This window comes from Pinus tabuliformis, chromosome 2_1 (genome assembly GCF_031772625.1).
Source record: "Pinus tabuliformis cultivar Carrire ecotype Pingquan chromosome 2_1, CPIR1, whole genome shotgun sequence".
Classification (NCBI taxonomy): Eukaryota; Viridiplantae; Streptophyta; class Pinopsida; order Pinales; family Pinaceae; genus Pinus; species Pinus tabuliformis.
In genome coordinates this window covers 349335260-349347911 of record NC_142299.1, presented here as the reverse complement: position 1 = coordinate 349347911, position 12652 = coordinate 349335260, and the positions used below count along the sequence as shown (strand labels likewise).

Sequence of the window (12652 nt, the reverse complement as noted above, 5' to 3'; positions counted from 1 at the left end):
AGAACAGTTTGCATTCCTTCACCACAGGCAGATCCATGAGGCCATAGCTACAGCACAGGAGCTCATGCATACTCTACATATCAAGAAGCAGAAAGGCATGATTCTCAAAGTAGACCTATCTAAGGCATTTGACAGAACAAACTGGTTGTACCTTAGATTGCTGCTCACTCATCTTGGTTTCCCATATGATTTTATCAAATGGATGATGAGCTGCATTACTGATGTATCTTATAGCGTCCTCCTCAATGGAGAAGCAACTCCCTTCTTCTCTGCTGAGAGAGGGCTCAGGCAGGGATGCCCTCTCTCACCGCTGCTCTTCCTCCTGATTATGGAAGGGCTGAGTAGGATAATCTCATCCACCAGAGATCGACACCTTATCACTGGAATCAAAATAGTGGATAATTTCTTCCTTACTCATCTCTTATTCGTTGATGATATTCTCATCTTCCTTAATGGCAGTATTGGTGACTCCTCCTCTCTTCATAACTCCTTCCTACTTTTCCAGCAGGCCACGGGGATGCAGATTAACAATAACAAATCCACTATTACATCAGTTGGATGCTCGGCACATGAAATCAACTATGCCTCGCAGCGATTCCCATTTGTCACCATGGAATTATCGGATGGAATTAAGTATCTGGGGTTTAGATTGAAGCCATCGGGCTATAAAATTGCAGACTGGTTATGGCTCATCTCCAAAGTAGAGAAGAGGCTTCAAGTTTGGTACCATAAATATCTTTCGAGAGCCGGAAGACTTGTTCTCATTAAAGCGGTCATTGAGGCTACACCTGTGTACTGGATGGCCCTGGCTTGGATACCAAGGGGCATACTGAACCGGCTCCAGAGCATATGCTGCAGATTCCTTTGGAAAGGGCACCAGCCAGGGCGCATATTTGCATGGGTGAAATGGGAGACCATTACTAAGCCTAAGAGCTGGGGAGGATGGGGCATTAAGAGACTGGCTATCTTCTCTAAAGCCCTGGCAGCCAAACTCGGATGGAGTTTACTCACTGCAGACAGTCTCTGGACCAGGGTGGCTTATTCTAAGTACATTAAGCCATTGCCCATATTAGATTGGTTCTGTACCAGACATGGACACAATAATCACTTCTCCAACATCTGGAAAGCTGTCATTGATTCAATTCCACTGTTGAGAGAAGGCATCACTTGGCGGATCAAAGAAGGGAATGCTGTTCGTATTGGAGTGGACCCCTGGGTTGGATGCGGGAATGCCCACAGACTGCCGGCTGATCTTATTCGCTATCTCCATGACAGAGGAATCATATTTATCAAACACATTGGTGACCAAGCTAATTCCTCATTCCTTCAGCAGGCTTGGTTATCTGCCAGAACTCTAAATCTGCCTCACCAATGGTTTGATGATTGGAAGGATTATATTTCTGCTCTCACTCAAGCTAATATCAGACTTATGGAGGGACCAGATGAGATCATCTGGGCATATGCTAAACATGGTGCGTATTCACCTAAGCTGGGATACCTCAAGCTTATGGAGCCATATAAACCACCGGACATCCTTCCCACTTGGAAGTCGATTTGGAAACTCAAGGCTGCGCCCAGGACAAGACTTCTGATGTGGAATATCATCTTTGATAAGATCCCCACAGGTTCTAATCTCATGAAACGATCCTTCTATGGACCATTTCGCTGTCATCTTTGTCTTAATGCTGAGGAGAGCACAGAGCACCTGTTTCTAACTTGTTGCTCGACCATTAACTTCTGGCAGTCCATTTCATCACATATCCCGCAGCTGAAGCAATGGCATGGGATCACCCTACAGGAGGCTTGGTCTAACTGGTGCTTAGAGCATACAGGCAAGGCCAAGAACCTACCTCTGCTGATTTGTTGGGCTATATGGATAGCTCGTAACCAATCCATCTTCCAATTGAAGAGGCCACACTGGCCTTCGATCATACTTCACACTGTGGCAGATTACAACTTATTACCTGAAGAGGACCCTGTCACTGCACCTAGAACTCTCACTCCTATCCCCATTGATCACACAAAGCCCTGGGCTTTTTTTGATGGCTCAGCCCAAGATGATGGATGCGGGGGGGGCGCCATACTTCATCTAAATGACAGACACTGCTACAAGATTCAAATTAACCTTGGCAGAGGCACTAACAACTTTGCAGAACTCATCACAGCCAAGCATATCATTCATTTTGCTATCCTAAAACAATGTAGACACTTACAGATTTTTGGCGACTCCAAATTTGTTTGCAATTGGCTCAATAATGCATCTCATTGTCATGCATTTGCTTTAAGACATATACTTGACGAAGCTAAGAGATTGATTACGTCATTTGAATCTTTTGTCTGTCACCACATCTACAGGGAACAGAACACCACTGCAGATCAACTCTCCAAAGAGGTAGCGCACCGAATAGGGGAGGATTGGTGGATCCAGGAGGACAATGATGGTACCTTTTATCAGTACTATTATAGGCCATTTGACGAACAATTGGAATGATGGGCTATAAGCCCATATACATATGCAGATATTTTTGTTTTTTCAGTATGTAGATACAGCAGATCAGTACATCTTTTTGTTTATATTACAGTATATATTGCTCTCTGCGAAGAGCCAAGCACAAATTTTGAACATATCTGACTTATTTTCATGCTCCCTGCGTGGAGACTTATATATATATAGCAGCTACAATGAACTCGACAGGCATAAGCCTGTTTTTGAATATGCTTCGGCATCTGCAAAATGTAATTTTCTTAACTTTAATGAAAATTACGACTTTTTCCCAGGGGAAAAAAAAATATAGTTGAGAAATATTGTATTTCAAAAATTGTAAATTTTAATATAATTTTTAAAATGTTAATTATTTTTTTTCAAGTTAGTTCGAGGGGGCAACTCAATTTTTGATGGAAGTAATGTGAGTTTTGAGAAAAATAAGAGAGCCAAGGTTCAAATCCCCAGTTATGACCCAGTTTATGGAGAGAAAAACAAGTCATACACACCAGAAATTTATATTCAAATTAAAATATTTGATTTTATTAATATTTAATAAATTAACTTAAAATTTAAACTATTTAACTTTATATCTAAGTATGTTTATATACAAAATTAACGCATTATTGTATACCTTATATTCTTTAAAATATTAATTTAAAAATTTAATATATAATTTAATTTGTTATCAAAATCTTTCAAAAATACCTAGTATCAATAATATGCATTTATTTAATAACCACATAATTTATTAAATATTATCTTTATTTCATATACGTAAAGTATCTTTATACCTTATATAATCTAATTTATTATCAAGGATCTCCCAATTTTCATGGCTTGAGTTAATATATTTGTATTACATCTAAATATCTATATTCAATTGAGATAGATCCTTCTCACGTAAACTTTATTCTTTTAGCCTGGTAATGATTAAAACATTAGTTGTAATTGAAGTATCAAGAAGGGTACAAATCTCTCAAATATTATGTGGGTACTATAGTTATGTACTTACAAAATAGGAAACTCAAAAACTTTTAGGAATTATTTTTTGTTGGAGGCTATTTGTGAAGGATTCCTCCCTAATCCAAAATAAATGGAGAGGAAACTTGATGTAAGATAAATGAGCGACTCTTTGTTTATATATTTTCTATATTATAAACTTTATGATATTTAATTAAAAATTCATATTTTATAATAATAAAAAAATTGTGATTTTTCATAAATGTGTATATTACTATGAAAAAAAAATTGTATTCATAAAGTTGTATCAATATCAGAGATATATTTAAAAATATATTGATGATAGGGTGCAAGAAGTATACCAGTATTAAAAATTATTAATGAAAAAATAGTAAAAGAGATTATAATAAAGAAGTTATTTTATAAAGTAGAATCACAACAAGAATGTTTATGAGAAATATTAAAGGTATTGAGATATTTAGTCAAATTTATTGAATGGTGTTTTAAGTCATTTTTTTGTAAGTTTGGTAGGACTACATTTTCATCATGTCTAACTTCTGACCCCGATTGGGGGGATGGCACAAGATTTGAACCCAAGACTTCCGGTTTGGTGAGAGTTCATTTCCATAGCCACTATCAATTGAACTATCCTTAATGGATTGTGTTTTAAGTCACTTTATAAAGTATAATCACAACAAGAATATTTATGAGAAATATTAAAGGTATTGGGACATTTAATGTAATTTATTAAATGGTGGAAGGATATGATAAAAGTAAATAGGCATAGTCAATTCAGAAGTTATAGGTTTTAACAGCATTGGGAAGAAACCCTAGATTGGATAGAGCAGGATGCAGCAGGGGAGGATTTCGAACCCTGGTCAAAGACTTGAACCTCGAACAGGGTTTGGGTAGGTAGTCAAGGCCTGTTTCTCGCACAGCTGCCGACGCGGAAGCTTCCCCCTCAGCTTCTTGCAACTGGCAGATGGAGGTTAAACCGCGTTTTGGCTTTTCCTTTGGTCGGTAAAGGTAAATTTTATTACTGTCAACTGTCTGCTGATTGCAGTTTCCGTTTCCTGTGGTCTGTCGGTGGTCTCTCTCCCTTGGAAATTTCAACCATGGTTAAGCCCTCCGAGTTTTTAGCACTGGACCCAGATGTTGAGGATATGCTTTCCATGTGGGGCAAGGAAATCAATTCTCAGAATGTGGACTACTATTTTGGGTCTGTCGATATCCCTAGTCTGGAGTCTGCAACTCAGTCGGAGATCCCTCAGATTTTAACCCAAGACAAGGAGCCGGACAGAGAGATCCCGCTTGAAGGTCTTGAGGCCGGCCCTATTCAACAAGTGAAAGAGACAGATTTGAGAGGGGTGCACGCGGCTACTCAGCCCTTGGAGCCAAAGGGTCTTCCTCCGAAATCACGGTTTACAAACCCTAAGGGGCTCGAAGAAATATCCCAGCTAGGGTTTCCAGCGGGTATTGAGCATTCTAGATTTCCAGGTGCTCCAGTCTCGATTACGAGGGTTTCCCTCTCTCGAGATTCCCAAGGCCAACCCGAGATTCAGCCAAACGACCACGGCACTTCCTTAGCAGGTGGGCCGGAAGAAAATGAAGGTTTAGGGGCAGATACTTTGTTCTCTGGGAATGTCGACTTGGGTCTTTCAGGACAGATCCCGTCCCTGTGGGAACCAGATACCCTTTTGGGCTCAGCACAGATAACATCAGACAATATCGAGGATTTTGAAGGAAGAAGACCGGTGGTGGAAAGCTCAAGGCCAAGAGGAGCGACAAGGAAACAGAAAAGACCCATTGGAACACAGGTAATAGCGGAGAATCTGGTTCTGGGGATGGAGGTTTCGATGATAGAAGCTCTAGCGGTGGCAGATTGCACTTTGGTAGGCAGAGCCAGAGGTAAGCCATATTCATCTGCTTTTCTTCAAGAATGGGGCGAAAGAAGTTTCACTCCTGAGAGATCTGTTAATTTCGAAGCACAAGTATTAGCAAAAGGATGGTTCAAGTTCAAATTTGATGACAGAGAAACGGTGGACTGGGTACTGCAGCGTATATGGCATATTGATAACATCCCCGTTCTATTTAAAAAATGGTCTCCTTTGTTTGATGCTATTAAGGAGTGCACAGATACATTTCCTGTCTGGGTGCGTGCTCCGGGTTTACCCTCCCTTCTATGGACTGAGGAAGTATTCAGAACAATCGGTAACCGGTTGGGGGAATACATGACAGCGGACATGTCTTTCTTAACATCAAACAATTTGGCAACTGCGCACATTCTTGTAATGCTCAAACCAAGCGGGGGTTTGGCACAAAAGGTTAACCTACAATTTGATGAATATGTCTATGAACAGATTTTAGACTATGAATACCTGCCTTTTAGATGCCATTGGTGCCATGAGCACGGACATTTAGCAAAAGATTGCCCCCATAAGAGAAGAAGGAGACATTTTCGTAGGACACCTGCTCACAGAGCAAATGCTCAATTCGATGCACAGACAAGGATGGAGCAGGACATGCCGGAGCCACAAGAACAAACGAATATGGAGGCAGAGGTGATTGAGAAAGGACCATCGGATGCAAGCGCACAGCCTATAGATTTGGAAGCAGAAATTGGCATAGATCAGGAAGCTGTGGAAGGGGTCGTCGAGGTAATAGCTAAAGAACCGGAAGCTGTGAAAGGATCTGTCGAGGAAACACTTCTAATACAATCCGACGATCCGGAGAAGGGTAAGTGCTCAGGGACTCCCTCCTCTTTTATTTCTCCTGAGCCCTCAAATGTAAATTATAATATTGCTTCTTCGTCTTATCATGAGCAAGAAAAAAATATTGTTGAAAATATGGGCGACACTATATCAGAGCCGAATGTGGAAACTTTAACTGAAACATTACCTCTCCTGGATATAAACTGTGAAGACAATTGGCCTCCTCTCCCTCTCCCTGTGACCCGGACCCCTTGTCCATACAATCTGAGATCTTCGGGTGGGAACCAAGCGATTCAGGGATCTTTAGGTGGGCTGGGCATGATTCCTTCACAGATTAAATCCAAAAACAAACGAGGCCGGAAATCTGATCTGTTCAAGGCAAAACTTAAAGCAAAGATGGATGTTGCAGATGGCAAACAATATTCCATCCAGGGGGTTCTTAGAGCAGCTCATCCCCCTGAGGGAGTTATCAAATGATCCTAACATCCTGGAATTGTAGAGGTTTGGCCAGCAAACCCAAAAAACTGGCCCTGAAAGAATGGATTTTCAACTCAAAAGCAGATGTAATCCTTCTGCAAGAAACCCTGGGGAAGGCTAATGAGATTGAACCTATGCTTAATGCTCTTCTTCCAGGGTGGACTTTCAGTGCTATGGATGCCTTTGGACATTCCGGGGGATCAGCAATTGGGTACAAAGATGGGAGAGTTAAAGTTCTCAGCAATTGGGGGATGAAGAATGTTATGGGAATGGAGATATTATCCCCTGATTTCCATTTCCCTATCACCATAATCAATATCTATGGGCCTTGTCAAGGCAGGGAATTTTTTTGGGATGACTTGATGACAAAATCTGTTTTGAAAGCTCCTGTGATGATTTTGGGTGGTGATTTAAATTTCTCTTTAGGTCGTGCTGAAGCATGGGGACCTTCGGCGAGAGAAGATCCTCTCACAGATTTTTTCCATAATCTCATCTCAGAGAATAAATTTGTTGATCCTCTCCCGATTAAGCTAAAGCCTACTTGGCGGAATCGAAGAGTTGGTGCAGACAGGATTGCCAAAAGACTAGATCGCTTCTTGCTATCAGATTCGCTATCCGCCAAAGTTCCCCTAATCAGACAGTGGGTTGAGGAAATCGGGAATTCGGACCACTTCCCAATCTTTCTAGATCTATCTACTCCTCCACACAAGCCCCCCACCCCTTATAAATTTAATCCAGCTTGGCTTCAAGATCCTTCTTTCAGTGAATTGTTTAAAAAAACTTGGATCCACCCAGATCACAATACAGGAGAGGAGAAAAGCTATTTGTTCATGGAAAATTTAAAAAGATTGAAATCAGCTACAATCTCTTGGGCAAGGGAAAGGAAATTGAAACAAAATGAGGAGCTAAACTGTATAAGGGAAGACCTGAAGAATTTGGAGAGTTTGGATTCAGATGGATACTCATCTCAAGAATCCAAGGATAGAATTCTTCTTTTGGAGAAGCAGCAAACCAGAATACTTCTGGAAAGGGAAGAAGAATGGAGAATAAAGAGTAGGGCAGTTTGGCTAAAGTCTGGGGATGAAAACACCAAATTATTTCATAATTTTGCAAAAGGAAGAAAATGAATAAACACAATTTGGAGCCTTAAAAATGAAGAAGGGAGAGATGTCAGGTCTTTTTCTGATCTTTCTGGACTTGGGAAAAGACATTTTCATAATTTATATTCCGAACAGAGAGAGGCTACTATTGCAGAAGTCTTCAAAACCGTGCAATGTTTCCCCAGATTCATTGAGGAAGAAGAATCTGAAGATCTTTCAACTTCGGTCACTAAGGCGGAGACTGAAGCAGCCATGAAGCTTTTAGGCAAAGACAAAAGTCCAGGCCCTGATGGCTGGACTATTGAATTGTTTCTCCATTTCTTTGACCTAATTGGAGACGAGATAACTGAAGTAGTAGAGGAGTCAAGATTGAAAGGAGATATTTATAGACCATTTAATTCAACATTTATTGCTCTCATTCCTAAGAAGAATGAGCCAGAAAGCTTTGAAGATTTCAGACCAATTTCTTTGTGCAACTGTATTTATAAGATTATTTCAAAGGTTATCGCCCTCAGATTAGCTCCAATCTTGTCAAGGAACATATCTATGGAACAATTTGGGTTCCTGGATGGCAGACAAATCCATGAAGCTATTGGGGTTGCTCAGGAGGCAATCCATAGTGTTAAATTAAAGAAAAAGAAAGGAGTTGTTCTCAAAATTGACCTCTCCAAAGCATTTGATAGGATAAGCTGCCTCTATCTACGAATGCTTCTTACTCATGTGGGATTCAACTACCCATTTGTCAGTTGGATCATGGGATGCATAACAAATGTCAGCTTTGCAGTTTTGGTCAATGGAGCAGCCTCTTCCTTTTTCTCTAGCCAGAGAGGCCTCAGACAAGGGTGTCCATTATCACCACTTTTGTTTCTCCTTGTGGCCGAAGGTCTTAGCAGGCTGATTCATAATGCCAGAAGTGAGGACAAGGTAAAAGGTATAGAGGTAGCTATAAATCTCTTCATCACTCATCTTCTTTTCGTTGATGATATATTGATCTTTACAAATGGAAATTACAGCGAATTAAAGGAGATAAAATGCATCTTTGATCTTTTTCTAAAAGCTACTGGAATGCAGATAAATTCTGTGAAATCACAAGTTTGTTTGGCAGATGTGGACAGAAGGGAAAGGAGTCTTCTAGCTGATCTTTTTCCTTATCTTAGTCAATCTTTAGATGTTCCTTTCAAATATTTGGGGTTTTGGCTAAAACCTGCTGCTTACAGAAAAGCAGATTGGAACTGGATTATTGCAAAAATTGAAGCTAGAATCTCACACTGGAGCTATAGATGGCTATCCAAAGCTGGTAGGCTAACTCTCATCAAATCGGTCTTGCTAGCCATCCCGGTTTACTGGGCTGCTTTAACTTGGATTCCTAAAGGTGTAATGGAGAAAATCAGAAAAATTTGTTGCAGATTTCTTTGGGCAGGTTCTAAGGATTTCTCAGGTTTACCGTGGGTGGCTTGGGACAAAGTGGCCAGATCAAAAGAGTGGGGAGGTTGGGGGATCAAAAGACTTCCTGAGTTCAGCACTTCGTTAGCAGCAAAGTCTGGTTGGAGGCTAATAACCATAGAAAATCTATGGACAAGGGTGATTAAAAGGAAGTATATCGATCCAACACCCTTGGAAGATTGGATTCGGAGTCAGAACAAGAAGGCAAAAAACTCTTCTGTAATTTGGAAGGCCACGGTGGAAGCATTCTCAGTGATTGAGCAAGGTTTAGCTTGGAAAGTGGGAGATGGCAGACAAATCAGGATCGGCAGAGACCCTTGGATCGGGTGCAATGAAGCTTACGCCTTATCACCAGGGCTCCTTCGACATCTTGAGTCCAAAGATATCACCTCATTAAATCAGGTGGCTAGAGTTGGGCAGCTCTCCATTTGGGGCCAGGTTTGGAAGGATGATGAAGAGTTAGGGCTAAATATTAGATGGAAGAATGAATGGACAGGTTTCATCAAAGAATTAAAACGATCCAATGTTAGGATAAGGGAGGAACCTGATAGGTTAATGTGGGCTCACAGCAAATCGGGGGGATATACACCAAAGGAGGGATACTCTTATCTATTGGGAAAGATAGGATGGGGTGCTCCGGAATGGTGGTCCAAAGCATTATGGAAACTCAAAAGCCCAGCAAAATCTAAGCTCTTCCTTTGGTGTATTCTAAAAAAGAAGGCTCCAACATGGGAAATCCTTCAATCTAGGTTTTTAGTTGGCCCAGGGCGTTGCCCTCTGTGCAAGTCTGATGAGGAAACTCTAAATCATCTTTTCACCACCTGTCCTTTCTCGAGGAAGATTTGGGAGGAGGTCACTGGGTTTCTCAAGGTAATTGCACAATGGGGAAATGAGCCGCTGGACGAATCCTGGAGGAAGTGGTGGCATACTTACTCGGAAGGGAATATGAGGAACCTGCCTATTATCTTCTGCTGGGGTGTGTGGCTCGCGAGAAATAAGAGTCTGTTCCAAGATCAAATTACACCGCCCTCTGTCATTGCCTCTAATATCGCAGCCATCTATTATGCTCTGCCTCCCCCTGAAGAAAAAAAAACCAGAACAAAACAAAACAATTTCATAATTCAGGAGGATATCCCATGTGGCTTCTTTGACGGAGCCTCTCAAAATAATCGGGTCGGCGCAGGCATGAGCATGCACATCAATTCAGAACACATTCTAAAAGCCTCAGTTGGGCTGGGTCCAGGAACAAACAATTTTGCAGAACTCTCTTCTTTGCGTCTCTTACTTTGTTGGCTTCAACACAAAAACATCAACTCAATCCAGTTATTTGGGGACTCTCTTAATGTTATAAATTGGATCAATGGTTTAGCTGCTTGCCAAAATCAAATTCTAATGACAATTGTTGAAGAGATTTTATATCTGAAGACTCTCTTTAACAGGTTTTCATTATGTCATATCTACAGGGAAAGGAACGAAGAAGCCGATCAGTTATCTAAGGCAGGTCTACAACAGGATCCGGACAGCTGGGCGATAGAAGAGATATACCAGGGGCAGTCTTACAGATCAGACCAGCCTCCTTATGATCAGTAGCATTAACAACAATTTTTTGATCCGCCCCTTTTTTGTTGGCTTCTTATCAGCTTTCTTTATATATACTGTTTTTATATTTTGTATAAATTTCTCCTTAGCTGTACTCTTCTTTTCGGCTGTTCGATCACGGCTTTCAGACTTCTCAATTTTTTGATCATACACAGTGCAGGTGGACACTATTTTTTGTCTGTTATGGAGTTGTTTTCCAATATGGAGACTCCAGATAACTTTAGTTCTATCGTTTTTAATGGTTTTTCATCCTCCTCTTGGGAGGAAGACTCTCTCAGGCTATAAACAGCAAAAAAGCTCCCTGCGGGTTGAGCTGTGAATGCTTCATTAAGCCCTGCGTGGCTTAAGAACAACTGGTTCCAAACTTTTATTCTACTAATAAAAAGTTGCTTTTTTCCCCGGAAAAAAAAAAATAAATAGGCATAAACATATTTTATGAAAGTTTAAAAAAGTATTTATAGTGTATTACAAATCTTCAAGGATTATTGTATATCAAAATTAATAAATTCTTTACATTAAAAATAAAAATGATAAAAAATTTACATAAAGAAAAATGTTAAAAGAAATATTGGATTCATGTATTTGTAAATAATTTAATTTTAATAAGGTTATAAATTTAATTATAATAGTCAAATTTCATCTATTTCAAATATTTGAAATGGAAGAAAATGGTCAAATACATTGTACAAGTTTTAGTCAAATGTATTACTATTATTTATACATTGAAATATGGAGGGAGAACATACATATTTTGATAATTGAAATATACTACATGAATGAAATCATTAGTAAATTGATCCTATATGAATGTAAATAAGTGTTTACTCCAAAGTGAGTGTTTATTCCGAAAATATCAAACTTTACATAAATAATAGTACAAAAAAAAGTTGATGGCACTCTATCTAGAAAAATGGTGGGAATTCTGAACTAATTAAGTGAAACAAGACATTGCATATTCAATTAGTATATTTTACAAACTCGTAAGTAAGCCATGTGAGAGTTACTTAAAAGCATCCAAGAATCTACTTCAATACTTGAAGCTAAATTTTAATTATGATATTGAATATAATAATCAAGTGAAGATTGGGTTGAAAGGTTGCATGCAATCTAATTGGGTAAGGTATATAATCTATATGATTGAAAGTCCACTACTAAATACCATAGGATATATTATTTTGTCATGGAGCTATAAGAAGAACATAAATGTTTAATTCTGGTTATAAGAAGAACATAAATGTTTAATGTTGTCTTACTAAAGATGAACACGGAGCATTATACAGTGCTACATGTGAAGCTATATCCCTTAAACCTACTATCAAAGATATGTGAGAAAAGAATAATTAACTACACCATTTAAGTACATAACCAAAGTTCCAAGGCTCCCCAAAATTCTAATTAAAGTATGCAATGTCAAAATACATTAAGATCTAATATCAATTTGCAAGAAGAAAGATGAGATGAGTCCATGTTGACTCGCTATATTGTATCACAAATGATATTTTTACAAAAATTTGAAAAATGGCAAATTTGTAATACATAGAGATATGTGTTTCTTAATTAAGTGTGTCTTGAATAAATGACAATTGTGCTCTTTTTTAATCCATGGCAATTGATAACTAGTTAAAGTGTGTATTAATGTAATTGTTGCCACTATGTTAGAAATAAATGAAGGATGAGTTGTTGATATATCTCTAAGGATAATGACAAGGTTGCTACTGATAATGTCAAGGTAGGTTGATGGATATCAGGATAACAAATAGCCCTTTATTTGTTATCAATATGGATGAACTCAATCCACTCAGGTATGTAATAAATAACCATTATGTCCTAGAGTAAGTAGGGGATCAAAGTTTTAGTGCGCATGTTTTTTCTAAGCA

At 39.2% G+C, this 12652-nt stretch overlaps 1 protein-coding gene across 1 annotated transcript; it reads left to right on the top strand.

Annotated features, from left to right (window-relative positions):
* Nucleotides 1–6629: 6629 nt before the first annotated feature.
* LOC149200290 (uncharacterized) lies at nt 6630–10766 on the top strand. The gene is made up of 3 exons (XM_089400899.1): nt 6630–7694; nt 7869–8203; nt 8309–10766. The coding sequence occupies exons 1-3, from the start codon at nt 6630–6632 to the stop codon at nt 10764–10766; spliced, it is 3858 nt and encodes a 1285-aa protein (XP_089257025.1).
* Nucleotides 10767–12652: the final 1886 nt, after the last annotated feature.

Coding starts and splice junctions, on each gene's coding strand:
- LOC149200290 (XM_089400899.1), top strand. CDS start 6,630: ATGATCCTAACATCCTGGAATTGTAGAGGTTTGGCCAGCAAACCCAAA. Junction 7,695..7,868: donor GGAGAATAAAGAGTAGGGCA/GTTTGGCTAAAG, acceptor TATTCCGAACAG/AGAGAGGCTACTATTGCAGA. Junction 8,204..8,308: donor GATTTCAGACCAATTTCTTT/GTGCAACTGTAT, acceptor CCTGGATGGCAG/ACAAATCCATGAAGCTATTG.